The 17,545-nt window shown below is 30.9% G+C and overlaps 1 protein-coding gene across 3 annotated transcripts; it reads left to right on the forward strand.

Moving 5' to 3' along the window:
• The first annotated feature begins 356 nt into the window (after positions 1–356).
• On the forward strand, positions 357–10,963 carry LOC107007595 (ethylene receptor 1). 3 transcript variants are annotated; one of them, XM_015206278.2, is made up of 7 exons: positions 357–557; positions 4,513–5,430; positions 6,833–7,201; positions 7,344–7,610; positions 7,741–7,868; positions 8,011–8,208; positions 10,297–10,963. In XM_015206278.2, exons 1-7 carry the CDS (start codon positions 528–530, stop codon positions 10,640–10,642), a joined length of 2,256 nt encoding a protein of 751 aa, XP_015061764.1. In that variant the 5' UTR covers positions 357–527; the 3' UTR covers positions 10,643–10,963. The 3 variants fall into 3 exon arrangements, with proteins under 3 accessions (XP_015061764.1, XP_015061763.1, XP_027769444.1); XM_015206277.2 differs by having other exon boundaries at positions 358–557; positions 10,288–10,963; XM_027913643.1 differs by lacking the exon at positions 357–557 and adding an exon at positions 3,567–3,585 and having other exon boundaries at positions 10,288–10,963.
• The last annotated feature ends 6,582 nt before the right edge of the window (positions 10,964–17,545 follow it).

The raw sequence follows: 17,545 nt of genomic DNA on the forward strand, positions 1-17,545 counted from the left end.
GAACTGATAATCACTATTGTCAATCGTTATTATACCTACCATCTTTATCATTATAATTATGTACCATTGTCACCATCATCATCACTAAAGTCAGTCTTTAACATCATCTATCTCTATTGTCGCGTGCAATTAAATAGATTCATAAAATATTAACCGAAGTTAATCAAAGAGTAAGTTTACATATTATATTATGTTAAACTTATAAATAATTTAATATAACTAGTATCATCGATACCCCATCTACAAGGTAACCTCTTTTTCCTTTTTAAAAATAAAACATTTCCATGTGAAAAAAAGTTATTAAATTTTTAATGATATATTAAATTTGACATGAAAATAATTCAATTATGTCTGCCATTGGAGTCCAATTCAGTCAACTTGACAAAAAAAACCCAACTGTTTGACCCGTGAAATTACAAATTGGGTCGTTTCCTTTTCTAGCCAACTCCATTGTTTCACTTTCCCTTTTGATCATCATCAATCTTCTTCACTTTTTTTCGCCCCAATTTTTTTTTTTTTTGGCCACGATGGGATCTCTTCTCCGGATGAATCGCCTTGTAAGTCTCATAAACCCTAACTATTTTTTTTTTGGTTAATTTTGACTTTTAATTGCTGAAAAATAGTCTTATTGAAGTGTTTTTTTAGGTTTACTTGTTGTTAATTAGCTTCACTTGTGGTAATGTATTTAAAGTTCGTGATGAATCGTTTTGAATGTTGAATTTCAGCTCATTTTTGTAGATTGTTTTGTTTATAATAACGATTGATTTTTGGTGATTAACTAGCTCAAATTGATTAATTTAGAATAAACTAAATTGAATAAATTGAAGTTTCCAGGCAGTTACTGAGGTTTGATTTTTCATGGAGCAAGGTTATTAGTTTTTGGATAGTGGGGTTTGGAATGATTAATATATAAATGAACTGAAATTGCAACCAATTAATGATTTTGAAAGCTTATTTGCTTTTTTTGTGATAATGTCTTCATGATTGTGATCATTTTTTTTTTGGAATGTGTTCTTATGGGTTGAGTTTGTGGGATGAATGTAAAGTTCAGCTCATTTGCGCATGTTCTTTTTATTTATCCCCGTAAGACTGATTTCGGTGTTTAACTAGCTCAGATTAGTTAGTCTACAACTACATGCCAAGTGTAATCCGACAAAATGGGATCTGGGGAAGGTAAGAGTGTAAGCAGACCTTATCAGTTATCCCTACCTTACCACAAATGAGATTTGGGATAAGATGTGTATCCCTCATCTCTAGTGATTCACTATTTGAGGAATAATTCATGGAAGAAGACTATAGTAAACACATTCGCTAAACATATCTCAGGGTGGTATGAAAGAAGAAATAAATGAAGATTAAAGGCATGCGAGAGTGATAAAAACAAACCAAAAGCTGTTAATGGAGAAGAGTGCAAATTGAGAAATAATTTCATGTGTTAAGTATGCACAAGGAAAATATGTCACATACGGTGAAAACTTTGCACTAACCGCATGTGCCACAGTTTTCCCAAGTTAAGAGAATCTAATACTAGTAAAATATAACTCAAACAAACTCAAACCATCAAAAAATGGGGAAGTGAACATTTAAACGAATAATATCGAGGATGTTACATACTAATAAAATGAGCATAATATTTGGATGATGAATAATATCTTTTAAGTGCTGAATAATGATTGTCTGACTATAACTCTGAGGAAACAAATTATTCTGAAATGCTTTATCACTGAAAATGAATATGACGTCATTGAAATTTGGAGGATCTAAGTAGATTCATGCTTTCTTACATCATATGTTCTTTTCTATTGCAATGTTGGTTCCTATAGCATCATTATATTGCTCAAATTTATTTCACAGTTCAAACCACATAACCTATTTTCAGAATTTGTATTTATTTTGTCCCACAAAATAATGAACATTAAGACCAAGCATGTGCATGTCATACGTTCGGTAACGTGTACATTTTGCCTTTTTTTCTTTTTAAAGAGGTCATGGGCTTCGTCATTATTAGTACAAAATGGACAAAGACACGTGAATGATATGCTCTAGTAAATATGCTCCTCATTTACCATAGGCAGCTCTAGTAACAGTAGATGTTTAGAAGAAGGAACACATCAAACCAAGATATCAAGAAGAAAAAAGTGACCAAATCCGTCCCTAAATATTTTCTTTCTTTATTGTTTATATTTGTATATATTTTATGACATCCAATAATAATAAATGTTAGCATAGATGGTCAAGACCTCATAATATATTTTTGATGAAGAGACCTCATAATTTATTTTGTGAACACGATTCGTACGTTCTAGTGTATTTAGCCATTAGTTGATGCATAAGACAAAAATTCTTGTTGTTTGTCGTTCACCACATGTGAAAATCAAATTATAGATAATGAAAATCAGATTATAGATGTGAAACTATTGAACAGATGAAGAACTACAAAATAGATGTAAATATGTTTCTTTTACTTATCCTCTGTGCATGCCATAAAAATCAAGTACTCAGTTCAAGTTTTTAAAATAAATCATTAGAAGTAGGAAAACATTAGCTAGACTTAACAGTTCAAATTTTTTCTTCTTCTTAAAGGACTTAGTGTGGGGCTTCCATTGTTTTTTGTGAGAAATCTCCTGAAAATGAAGGTGAAATTGGCATTGTTAATAATACCATGTTTAGGATAATGTAAGGTGGCAACTATTCATTGGGAGAAATTATTGTCAAAGCGGTTTCTTTTCTTCCGTTGGCTGCATTAGGTGTCTTTTGAAGTAGGTTATTTAGGTTAGGGATATTTTGGTAATAACTTTTAAGTTTTTGAGTTCATGTTTTCAGTATAATATAGATCGGTCTCTAACCATATTTTGACTTGTGATCAAGCCATAGATACCGATAAGAAGAGAAATAGATGATAAAAATGATAATGATAAATTATTTTGTATAACAAGCTGTTTGTTTTCTATTTTTATTCATAGAAAATATATGTTCTTGGGAGTCCCTGATGGTTAAATACAATAAGATTCACCATGACTGCTACTTTAGTGAAACACCTAAGTGAAAGCCTGTAAAATTGCATCTGTAACTGGATACCTACATTGAAAACCATCTTTCACGCTTCAACTTTGATCATTTTGGACTAGCAGCACTATCCTTATATGCTAGACAGGCTACTGTGATCATATTCTCTCTGCTATGATCAATAATGGGCTCAGAGAGCAGCTCTAATATTAATTGCAATAAACTAAACTTGCAATCTATAGAGAGAAAAAGGAAAAGTTCATTTAATTGGTAAAATTGTGTAAGCTCTCAGTACTATAATTCAAAAGGGAGATGATACAAGAGAAAGGGATTAAAGGTAACTCCATCAATTGAGTGTTGTTTACCCAATGATTGATTTCATGCCAGAATGAATCGAGGAAACAAGGATGTCTACAATGTCAACAATCGCTCCACTCCTGCAGGAAGGTGAAAGGAGAGAAACTGGGAGAGGAAGAAAAGAGGAACTTTACCACTCCTCTGTTCTAATCTATGTGAAGGTGTTTGACTGTGCTCGACGTTTAAGAATGAAAGGAAGACTTTTGAGACTTGTTGTTCAAAGTAAGCCATTGTTAAGGGTAAAATGTGAAGTTTAAAGTTAAATTGTTACTAAATATAGAAATATGTCTCTTTTTGGGACTTATTTTAAAGGAAAGAGTGTCACATTAATTGTGACAAAGGGATGCATTATCTGTCCAAAATTAAGATGTATCTACTTAGATGCAAGTGGCACCATAGATCTGGAACTACCAAAAGGTATCCAATTAATCCATGCTCGGTCTCCACTTACAATACCTGTAAGAAATAATCGTTCTTTCAACCTCCACAACTAATTGTCGAACTATTATATCTATCTTTATTCCCTTAAATGTGAAACGAATTATACAGAATATTTGGCGCTACTTTTTTCCTAGATATAGTGAAGATCCCTAGTTTCTTATATTTGTGGGTAGCATTTGGAATTTGCTATAAGAACTATATCATGTTTGAAAACATTCTTATAATTTTCGACAAGATTGTTGAAGGAGTGTCTTATCTTTTAATGTATTCTTGACTAGAGGAGTTTAATAAAAAGAAAATAGAAAGGAACAAAGAAACGTACAAGTGTATAAAAGGAGTTGGGGCAAAGACATCAGAAACATTTAGACCTACGATTTTATACGACATGCTATGCTTTTAGTTCTTTAGAGGTTTTAACATATTAAATCAGCAAAGTTGTGACATACATAAAGTGCATAACATAAAGATGAAATTCACAATTTGCTGATCTTTTGGTGCAAGGGAACTATTTTTTACACTATAAGTTAGCTGTTAATTTCAATATTGGCTTCTTCTTCACCTTGTTGTTTTTGAGTATAATTCCATTTTCACAAACATATGTCAGAACTTATGCTGCAATTAACTATATTCAGGTTGTTTAACTCTTGTACAGCTTGTTATTCTTCTGAGGCATATTTCCTTCTCCTTATTTGCTAACTTATGCTGCAGTTATCTTCCATCGTGGAGTCATGTAACTGCATCATCGACCCACAGTTGCCTGCTGACGACTTGCTAATGAAGTATCAGTACATTTCTGATTTTTTCATAGCACTTGCGTATTTCTCCATTCCAGTGGAGTTGATATACTTCGTTAAGAAGTCTGCTGTCTTTCCATATAGATGGGTTCTTGTGCAGTTCGGTGCTTTCATAGTTCTTTGTGGAGCAACCCATCTTATCAACTTATGGACATTTAATATGCATACAAGGAATGTGGCAATAGTAATGACTACTGCAAAGGCCTTGACTGCACTGGTGTCATGTGTAACTGCTCTCATGCTTGTCCACATCATTCCTGATTTATTAAGTGTCAAAACTAGGGAACTGTTCTTGAAAAAGAAAGCTGCACAGCTTGACCGTGAAATGGGTATTATTCGGACTCAGGAGGAGACAGGTAGACATGTTAGAATGCTAACTCATGAAATCCGAAGCACTCTTGATAGACATACTATTTTAAAAACTACACTTGTTGAGCTAGGAAGAACATTGGCATTGGAAGAGTGTGCATTATGGATGCCAACACGTACTGGACTAGAGCTTCAGCTTTCTTACACTTTACGTCACCAAAATCCAGTTGGATTAACTGTACCCATTCAACTTCCTGTAATCAATCAAGTTTTCGGTACAAATCATGTCGTGAAAATATCACCAAATTCTCCTGTCGCAAGACTTCGACCTGCTGGGAAATACATGCCTGGTGAGGTGGTTGCTGTCAGGGTTCCACTTCTGCATCTGTCGAACTTTCAGATTAATGATTGGCCTGAACTTTCAACAAAGCGCTATGCTTTAATGGTTCTGATGCTTCCTTCAGACAGTGCAAGACAATGGCATGTTCATGAGCTGGAGCTTGTTGAAGTGGTAGCTGATCAGGTTTGATTTTTGTTATTGAAAATTCCTTAATATAATGTTAGAATTTCTCTTTTATATATTTTTGGATTGAAGACAACCACGTTGACATACTGAGTTCTTGGTGTAAAATTAGACATGGAGAAGACCAATTACAAAAATCTGAGAATCTGTTAGCAGAATCACAAGGCTTAGTTGTTCTTAGTATTATGGTTTTATCCATTGGAAATGCACAGCAGAATTGTTATTACTGTTATTTCTTTAAAAATTTTCAAAGATAAATCAAAAGCTGAACTATAATGATCTTTTTTGCATACTTCGTCTGCTGATTGCTTTTTGGTGATTGAATAGTTAGGCTGGGTTGTGGATGAGTGTATCATAGTAGATTTTCTGATAGGATCTTAACTCCTTGGCTTTTGTTTTTATAGAAGATCCCTTGTATTAGAAGCACGGGAAATAGGATCGATGGTATATAGAAATATTAGGAACAGCGTTTCTGAATCATTTGAATATTCCTTTTATGGAACATAGAACTACTTGCAGTGTATGTAGTTTTCTTAGTACTTTTATCATATGAAGTGAAAATAACGTTTTGCGATAATGTATTTGAGTGTGTAAAAGTAAATACTACTTAGTTTTACAAAAATAATTCTTCAACGGAAGCCATTTAAATTTTTTACATATCTGGCATCTTACTTCTCCATCAGAGACTTTAGAGAACTTTAACTTTTTCATTCTGTCTCTGGTAGTGTACTGTTCTCTGATGAATGTAATTAGCTCACTAGCAAGTATCACACCTAGTCTTTGTTTGACTTGTTTAAAAATCATGATGTATCATCAGTTACGGTGAAGTGTCCAAGTTTTACTGCTTTTTGCTATTTGCATTGCAGAGTCTTAAAAAAAATTCAGTTTTTCCTGGATTTCTCCTGTTTATCAATGGAAAATTCAACTAAATCAACTATGCCTCAATCAATAAATGAAACCTCTGTATCTAACCACTCCAACTCAGATCCAGAAATCAGATTTCAAAGAAATTCATCATAACTCAACTATAGGCTTGCTGTTAACCAAGAGTAATCCTCATTTGTCCAGACAGGCCACCAGCTATTATGCTTTCATTATGGGAAAAATTGACAATTAATTAAAGGAAGGAACAACTGAAGAAAAGACATCCATGTCAGCTTCCTCTCCCCAAACCTTGCCCTGAATAAGACAAAAAGTTTCTTGGAGAAAACTCTGAATATTGGAATCCACCTCCTTTCTCCTAATTTAGGATGCTCTATTTCTAGACATATTAGGGGAATACTCTATTCAAGTGGTCGGTGTCTGGTTGCAACTAGTTTTAGGTATTTATATGTCTTATTTGATTTAATAAGAGCTATCCTTGAGTGCCCAGTGTGATTTAATCTACGCTTCGGCATTTCAGGTTGCTGTTGCTCTTTCACATGCTGCTATATTAGAAGAATCAATGAGGGCTAGGGATCTTCTTATGGAGCAGAATGTGGCTCTTGATCTGGCAAGAAGAGAAGCAGAAATGGCTGTTCGTGCACGTAATGATTTCTTGGCTGTTATGAATCATGAAATGAGAACTCCCATGCATGCGATAATTGCACTTTCTTCCTTACTACAAGAAACTGATCTAACTCCAGAGCAACGTCTGATGGTTGAAACAATCCTCAAAAGCAGCAACCTTTTAGCAACGCTCATCAATGATGTCTTGGATCTTTCAAGGCTAGAGGATGGAAGTCTTCAACTTGATATTGGCACTTTCAATCTCCATGCTCTATTTAGAGAGGTGCCCTTCATCACCCTCTTTTCATTTTTAATTGCAAATTCTAGATTACCTGTCAGGAAAAAAAGTGTCATTACTGATATTTTGCACTTCACTATGTTTGCTGGACCTGCTGACTGATTTATGTGTCTGCTTATTGTTGTAGGTCCTTAGCTTAATCAAGCCTATTGCATCTGTAAAAAAGCTGTTCGTCACACTTAGTTTGTCGTCAGATTTGCCGGAATATGTAATTGGGGATGAAAAACGGTTAATGCAAATTCTCTTAAACGTTGTTGGCAATGCTGTAAAGTTCTCAAAGGAAGGCAACGTGTCAATCTCCGCTTTTGTTGCAAAATCAGACTCTTTAAGAGATCCTAGAGCCCCTGAATTTTTTGCTGTGCCTAGTGAAAATCACTTCTATTTACGGGTGCAGGTATATTTTTACAAGCTTGATATACTTTCTTCGTAGGTTAAGGATAGTTACAAATTTGATATTTTAGACTTATAACTGTCAGATGTTTTGTTCTTGATATTTTTAATATTCTAAGTAATACTTTCTGTAGATAAAAGATACGGGGATAGGAATTACACCACAGGATATTCCCAACCTGTTTAGCAAGTTTACACAAAGCCAAGCGCTAGCAACTACAAATTCTGGTGGCACTGGGCTTGGTCTTGCAATTTGTAAGAGGTACGGGGTACCCAGTTCCTTGGTGTTCTTTTCCGACTCTGATTTTCATTTTGCTACGTGAACTTGGTAACTGCTTCATATTCAATTTCTTTCCTCTTACTGTATTTAGTATTGACACATCTTCTAATGGGACACAAAACAGGTTTGTGAATCTTATGGAAGGACATATTTGGATTGAAAGTGAAGGTCTTGGCAAGGGGTCTACTGCTATATTTATCATTAAACTTGGCATTCCTGGACGTGCAAATGAATCTAAGCTCCCCTTTGTGACCAAATTGCCAGCAAATCACACGCAGATGAGTTTTCAAGGATTAAAGGTTTTGGTGATGGATGAGAATGGGTGAGTACTATCTGGACCCCTTTATTCTCAGCTCTTGTCTTGCCATGCTGTTTAATGATCCATCTAGTTCGTGAGTTTCTCATCTTATATGTATTGAGCTGTCTTACTCACTTTTACATGAGACTGAACAAGTAAATACTTAATAAGAGGCTATCATGGCATGTCACATTTTGAAGAAGACCATTGCTTCTGCCAAGTCTACATAAGAGTACTGAAATCAGAATCTTTACAACTATATGTGGATGTGCTGGTGACATGTACTTAGGAGTATATGCCTTTTTCTAGGGCTAACCCATCGGTGGCCCCCTAAAGTTGGCATCAACTTTCACGTAGACACCTGAACTAGACTTTGTTCATTTTAGACATCTCATTTGAGGCTCTGATGTATCATTTAACACTTTTTGCTTTTTGCTGATATGGCATAGTGAGTGTGACTCACTCATTAACAGCGCGTCAGACTCTTTTTCAGCCAATTTTTATTTTATATTTCCTTCTTCTTCCCCATTTTTTCAACCACCATTTTCTCAAGTTTGAACTTCTTCCATGGTGAGATATATTCGATGATGCCACAAACGAGGAATCTAATTTCAAATGTCAGAGTTTTCTCCAAGATTTCCCAAGGATGATGCCCTTCTTCCTCAATTTAATTTGAGGAAAAAAAGACTGAAATTTGAAGAAAAAAATAAAAATTTGGGGAAGAATAAGAAGTCATTAAAAAAATGAGATAATCTCCTTAAAAGAAACTTAATAATGTGATATGAACACGTACACATTTGTATTTTTAGAAGTTCATTGGATTTAGATTTTTTCTTTTTTAAGCAATAAAATTTGTAGAATTTTCTTTTAGCAATAAAATTTGTGGAGCTGCAATTATTTGAAAAAAATTGAGTTACACAAGTTCACTGAAGGGGTGTGTGCTGTGAGAAGAACATGAATGGGGTGGGGTTGGGGTGGGATATGCTTCTCCTAAAGATTTTTTAAGGTGATTTAATCCTTTTTATTATTATTTGGGAAGAAATGCCACATGTCATCGATCCATTAGCCATATTTTTAAAAAAATAATAGATAGTTTATTATTTAAGAATTATTTTGAACAAAATGACAAGTGTCCTCATTTAATTTGACATTTTACACATCATCCGCGAGTGGAACACAGTCACCATCATATTTTTGTTGAATGTAAAAAAAGTGCTAAATGACACATCAGGGCCTCAAGTGTCTAAAATGAACAAAGTCTAGTTCAGGTGTCTAAGTGAAAGTTGATGCCAACTTTAGGGGGCCAGCGATGGGTTAGCCGCTTTTTCTAATGAAAAGAAGGAAAAGTTAAGGATTTACAGCGTCAGGATCGCGAGAAGGGAAGGAGAGATCACCAGCCTGACCCTAGGAGCTCACATCGGTATCTCTAGTTGGAAGAAGGGAGTGACCAACTGGAAGTAGTGCTTTCAAATCCAATAAAAGGGTATACTGCTCTTCCAGACATAAGAGGATGGAGGAAAGAGTGACTTCATAGATGTCTTAATACAAGTCTTTGGTATATATGCATCGAATTAAAGGATGTCACAGTCAATCTGGTTCGCCTTAATATATATATATATATATATATATATATTTAGAGAGAGAGAGAGAGAGAGAGAGAGAAAGAGAGAGAGAGATGTCTTATATATATATATATATTTAGAGAGAGAAAGGAGAGAGAGATGTCTTAATACAAGTCTTTGGTATATATGCATCGAATTAAAGGATGTCACAGTAATCTGGTTCGCCTAAATATATATATATAACAGTAATAGATTCCCTTTTCTCTTATCCTTTTATCGTCCCCTGCCTTCCACTTTTCTCTGTGATGACCGCTATTGATATCTTTAACCTGATGTAGTTATAAATTGAAGGAAGTTGTTTTATAGTCGGATACGAATTTGTATGATTGGTAATCCTACGACTCTGTGTGATCGTTGCTTTTCTTTTTTGATTTTACCTCATTATTTTTTTTATTTTTTTAATTGTTTATTCTACCTGATTATATGATTAGTTGACATTAGTTATCAGAATTGTTTCTGTTTCTTATACTCCTTCATGCAGTGTTAGCAGGATGGTAACCAAAGGTCTGCTTACACACCTTGGATGTGATGTAACTACTGTTGGCTCACGCGATGAGTGCTTGAGAGTTGTTACACATGAACACAAGGTAGTTATCATGGATGTCAGCATGCAAGGTATAGACTGTTACGAAGTTGCTGTAGTGATACATGAAAGGTTTGGGAAACGTCACGGTAGGCCACTTATTGTGGCATTGACGGGATACACAGACAGAGTTACGAAAGAAAACTGCATGAGAGTTGGTATGGATGGAGTTATCCTAAAACCTGTGTCAGTGGATAAAATGAGAAGTGTTTTATCTGAGCTCTTAGAACATGGAGTTGTACTTGAATCTTAGTGAATGTAGGAGGAAAATATGCAGCAACCATATGAAAAAAATTCACCCAAATGCACGAGGCGTTGTATATAGTTCTCGTCTTTGGATTTCTTGGTGGATAACACAATATATCACTTGAAGAAGGTGTATGTAACGCGACATTGCTCGAGGCATTCAACAAATTTGTAGAAAGGAGTTGATTTTTCCACTACCAGAAGTGTTCATATTCCATGGAACTTTGTATAAGATCTGATATTTGACACAACCCTTCATTTACTTGAAACATTAGAAACTTTATTGCCTTGGCTTGACACAACAAATAGATTATGTGTTTTTTTTTAATTGCCTTTTCATATTCATAGTATTTTTTGACCTTACTATATAACAAAGAGTTTGAACTGAAGGGGTGTTTTGACTCTATGCATCACAGAAGCAAACAGCAAATAACAAAACTAACTGGTCTTTCAAAAGGAGGAGGGGTTCAAATAATGTTGTGTAGTTAAATGCAACTTCAAAAGTGAAAAGTGGATGGAGCAAACAATAGTTTGTTTTTTAAAATAATATAATTGAAATACCAATAAAGATTAGCGGTGGAATAGTAAGTATTTCTTAATTCTTAATCAGATATCTGGAGTTTGAGTCTCTTTGGTTGGCGGGTCGTTCGTTCGTGTGGAGAATCTCTCTCGTTACTCAGGATTTCTCTCGGTTGATCCGATGGGTCATAGATAGAATGGAGTGGGCAGGAATGAAATTGTCTTTGATAGGAAATGTACCTTTAATGTGGAATTTTTCAACGTCAAATTAAATTTAATTGTGGTCCTATATAAATATAAAGTACCAATTAAAAATTTAATTAGATTTTAATCTGGTTTCATGATAAATTTTAATTTAAAATTTGATTTCATGATGAAACATTAATTTTCAAATAAAGCTAAAAATTATTTTTGTAATGAATGAATATTTTTTATAACCAAATAGGTCCTAAAATATTTCTAGATAAGGTCAAGACATTTTTTTTTTGTGATGTAACAAGGCATAAAAATTGCATACAAGTGATGTAAGACATAGTTACAATATTTTTGAGGCTTGACATTCAATATCAAATTGGTTGGAAGGTATATGGTGTAGTATTAAAAATGCATGAACAATACCGCCAAAGAAATATATTCTATTCGTTTCGATTTGTTTATTATATTTTAATTTGAAACATAATTTTAAAAATAAGAGATATGTAGAATAATATATTAAAAATATTCTTTAATACGGTAAGTATAAACATATCAAGTAGAAAGTTGAAATTAAGAATCATCAAAAGAAATATTATATTTGTAACGAGATAAAAAAATTTAAACAAACAATTGAAATCGCGATCAAGGAAAAGTAGTAGAACCCCTTTCAATTTATGTGGTAGTATGTTTTTTTAGTTTGTTTAAATAATTAATTTAATTAATTTATATTTCAAGACGGTTCAGTTGGTTGGAGAGTGGTTAATCACACAGATAATTCGATTCTCTTTCATGCCTTTTGAGTTGAGTATGTCGGAATGACTTGCTAATGCAATTTACATTTCTTGTATGTGAAAAAGGATAAATATACCCCCGAACTATCGTAATGGTATGCAGATACCCTTCGTGATACTATTAGGACATAGGTGTCCATGCCGTCCAAAAATTAGAGCATATATACCCTTTATACTAACGGACATACACGTATCATAATCTTATCCACTGACCCGATATCGTATCGATGGATAAGATTGTGCCACGTGTCCCTATTTAATCTTCAGTTAGAGTGAAGGACATATACGTCCTAGTTTCTTACGGCAGGGGCACCTATGTCCCAAAAGTATGACAAAGAATATCTGCATACCATTTACGATAGTTCGAGGTTATATTTATCCTTTTTTCCTTTCTTGTATGGTTTATAGGCTATTTCAAAGTGAAGAATTCACTTGATGCATATATAGTATTCATTAAAAGATTGTGATAGAAGTTATAGTCGCTACGAGATTCCAAAAAAATGAATTTTTTTTTTTTTACAAAAGATCAGATATTATCCTTAATAAATGACATATCACAAGTTTTAAATTTTTTTTTTTTTTTTGAATTCTATTAAATTACGTGTATAGTTAAATAATATTAAATTAGAAGCTATGGAGTATCAATCATTATCACGTAACTCAACTATGCATACAATGATCATGCCTACCTTTAGGAGTTTGTTACATCAATTGTTTTATGTTTGACTTGAAAATGCATATATTTCTTTCGTTTTATATTATTTGACTCATATAAATTTTATATATTAATTAATTTTTTTAAAATTAAGTTATATTTTATTATTTTTTTCATATTATCTGATTCTGATTAATTTGATCAGGGGCAGAGCTATATATAATCGAAGCAAAATATTACATTATGTTGTACGATTCATTTCATCTCCATAAGATTTTATGTTGTTTTTTTATCATTGGACTAATTGAAATTGCACGTGAAGAATTAGAAAAATCTCTCAAATCAAAGTGGAAAAAAGAGAAAACATGAAGTTTAAAAATTGAGATTGTTTGGTAGTTGGTAAAGAAATAAGTTCTATTTATATAAATTTTTATATAAGTTATATATACTATAATGTTTGGTATGTAGTTAGGAAGTAAGCTTTTAATATATAAAACTAATACTTTCTTCGTCTCATTTTTTTGTGGCATTTTTTGCATTTCGAGATTCAAATAAGTGTATTTTTTATCATAATTTTTTCATAGACCCTTTTAACATTTTGAATTATCAATTATTGTGACTTATAGTAATCTTTACGTAGTTTACAAATATATAAATTTTATTTCAAAAAATTTGAAACTTTCATACACAAATGTCCGGTCAAAACTAAACGGTTTTATTTTCGGAAAACGAAAAGTGTCACATAAAATGAGACAGGAGAAGTACAACATTTGATTTGTAATTTAGAAATTCACATAATTGATACATGCATAAATTTTTAAGGAATTGATCAATTATCTTGGAGAGTGTAGAAAATAAAATAGTAACATCTGTATAATTAATACCTACAATATTCTAATCAGCTATCAAACGACCAAATGGTTATTCCACTTTCATTTAATAATGCATAGATTCTTTTGAAACTTATACATGTATAACAAGAGGTGAATCTAGGAGTCTTCGATGTCAAAAACTCAAAACTTTTAACCATGTGGATCAATTAGACTTCTTATAGTATGGGCGTAAGGATATAATATTATACAAATTTTAGAAAATATATACATAAAATATCTAGTTTTACGAAAGACCACGAGTTTCAATGTCCTTTTTTTGCCTCTAAATTTCCCGCTGCATACATTAATTATGTAGGTTTCTAAATTGCGAACTAAACACCATATCAATTTTATATATTAAAAATGTACCTTTTAACTAAGACCAAATATCATATCAAATGTATAAAATTTAACATATGCATAACTTATCTTACCAGCTTAAAAAAATGATTATTATGAATCAAAAGTTTAAAGAGTCTCTAAAATTATCCCTATTTATATATTTTCCTTCCCAAATCATGAAAATTGAAAAACAGAGAGAAAAATAAATCAAAGTACAAAAAAAAAAAAGAAATCTCCCACACACTTTTTAAATAATAATATTGCTACTTTAATATTAGGGCACAGGTCAAAATATATAATAATTATAAGTAAGAAAAAAAAGTAAAAGAGAATTAAATCTCAAAGGATGCTCATGAAAAAAGGCAGAGAATTAGATTCTTCATTGCCAACACTTTCTTTTGATATGAATTCTGTCGGATTAAATTTGAATTTATATAAAAAAAAAATTCTATTATAAAAATGAAATGCTTTACAATTAATAAGATCGTTATTGTATCAATCTGACGATATCTTTATCACTATACTAAAAACTTTATTTCTATATTTGTCCGTTCAATATTCGTAACACATCTTCTTCTTTTTGGCATTTGAGAAAATAAATAAATAAGAATCTAATATGAAATTTATATGATAAGTTTATATATAATAATAATATAGCTAAAGGAGAGTGTTGGTGCAACACCAACATTATCTTTTATATGATGATTTATTACGAGTTTAAATCGTAAAAGCAATAAATTATTAATATACTTTCATAAATTTTATATGAATACAAATATTTTATATATCAAACTGTCGTTTTTAATATATTATGTCTTTGTTTATATATGTATTTCTATAGGAATTAACGTCAAATGCATTATTCATGTGATCAAATGGTCATTATAGAAAAAACAACTCATATTTATTTGCAATTACATTTTGTGTCACAAGGTATCTACTTTAGACCACACTAAAGAGAACACACACCATGCCATCTTTATTTATTACCCACCTTTTATTTTGTTTTGGTCACTCATCTGATATTTGAAATTTATATATTAATACAATTAATATCAATATACGTAGCTAATATTAAAAGACCACTAAAATGCAACCTGACTTCTCCCAATTCACGTAAGTATATATTATTAGTCGTGGAAACGTCATTCTTATTGAAGAGAGTCAAAATATACAAAATAACTATATATCACATATGGAAAAAAATTAAAAAATTAATATATATATATATATATATATATAAAATATTTAATTTTACATGGGTATTTTAGTTGGGAGAATCAAGAAAAGAGTAAAGAGACTTGGAAAAAAAGTGAAAAAGGCACACAGAATTTTCTCTCTTTATCTTTTAGGAATCCGGAGCCTAAAGAGTATAAAATATTAATAAAAATTTTAAAACGGTATATATAAAATTTTATATTAACTAAAATGGTAAAATCGCTGGAACAACAGCGATTTACTCCACCAGAAAAAGCAAAATCGCTTATGTGATTTTTTTTAAAAAATTGATATCGCTACCTAGACAGCGATTTTCAATTTTGTTTAAAAAAAATTTTTTCTTATAGAAAATGAAAATCGCTGTCTAGGCAGTGATTTTCTAAAAAAAAATGTTTTTTTTTTTTAAATGAAGTTTCTAAAAAAAAAAATTTTTTTAAACAAAATTGAAAATCGCTGCCTAGGCAGCGATTTTCTAAAAAACAAAAAAAAATTTAAAACAAAAATTGAAAATCGCTGCCTAGGTAGCGATTTGAATTTTTTTTTTTAAAAAAAATCACATTTTACAAAATCACTGCAGTAACAACGATTTTATTTTTTTCGGTGGAGTAAATCGTTGTTGTTCTAGCGATTTTGTCGTTTTGATTAATATAAATTTTATATACCGTTTTGAAATTTTTGTTAATATTTTATACCCTTTAGGCTCCAAACTCTATCTTTTAGCAAGTGGGTATAAATCAAGATCTGAATTAATAATTTATTAAATTATTTTTAAGGAATGTATATAAATAAAAATATGACAAAGCAAAATTAGTTTTTTTTTTGGTCCAACTATAAATAAAAAACTTTTTTTTTGAATTTTACATTAAGAAAAAAGTTATCTTCATTTTCTCCATAAAAAAAACGTTTTTGAATTTTTTGATCTAGAAATATTATGACTTTGGAAACGTGCCTATTAGCATAGATGACATTAAATTTAGACATTTTGGCCTCATTAGAAGATTTTATATTATTTTGTGCCAATTATTTTTCCATGATGTCATATGAATAAAATAGAACTTACTTTTCCTCAAAATTTGTACATTATTTGTTAACTAAAACTAATCTTGCTAACATTTTTATAATATATTCTTTCATCATATTAATATATAAAAGGAGTATAATTTATAATAGTAACTTTTTTTTTATCGTTTTTAAATATTTAAAAAAATTTATTTAAAGTATCTAATTAACGTGATTTAATTTAATTTTTAAAAAATAAAAAAATTAATTTTTAAAAAACGTAATATAACAATTAAAAATGAACAGAAACAATAATATAATAGTATAGATCTAGTAAAATCATGTGATCTCTTAATCTTAATTAAAGTACATGAGAGGAGTGGTACAATTTTAGGATATTGAAGAGTACTTAATATATATGAATTATTCGGTGTGCGCGATTGAACTATTATCAACTATTTATTAAAATATATTTCAAATATCAATTTTTTATTTTTTATACGAACGATAGTGCTATTTCTGATTGAAAAAGAAAATAACTAATAGTTGATGTGTATTTTGATAAATAATTGATGATGATTTTTAAATAAAAGAAATCTTAATGTATGTAGAAATTACTCAATTGGTCAAAAGTGTCCTCCTATGATTAATTTCAAACTTGCAATATTATAATTTCACCCTAAATTATGATTTATTTGACTATGTATTTTGATTTTATATAGAGATACTATAACAACAATAATGTTCCTTTCAATTTATAACCAACTTTTTATTCTAATTCCTATGGGAATATTCTCATCTAGTTTTAATATATTTATTTAATGTCAATATCACACTAAATGTCTTCATTGATATTAAATATTTTATTTAAAAATAATAATAAAAGAAGTACAAGATTTTATGAAAACAAATAGAAAGAAAACTATTATACAAATTTCAAAAATAAATACAAATTAAATAATTACATTTAAATTTTAAATAAAATATCTATAAAAATTGAAAGAATCTAGAAAAAAGGTATAGTGAATGCACCATTGTTGTCACAAGAAGAACCATGACAATAGTATGTACAATCACTTTCATATTCCCCACCAACACATATTGCTTAAATACTATCGTATCGTAGGATAACTGAAAGTTTAAGATAAATAAAAATAAAAATATGAAATTAAATTATAAATCGATGATTTTATGTATCAATTGATAGAAATATTATTATTTAATTTACTATTGATTATCCGTTGATCTATTAAAAAAATCAAATTATTAAAAATTCATAACTCGATAATAAAAAATAATTAAAATAATTAAAAAAAAAC

Source organism: Solanum pennellii, chromosome 12 (assembly GCF_001406875.1).
Source record: "Solanum pennellii chromosome 12, SPENNV200".
NCBI lineage: Eukaryota > Viridiplantae > Streptophyta > Magnoliopsida > Solanales > Solanaceae > Solanum > Solanum pennellii.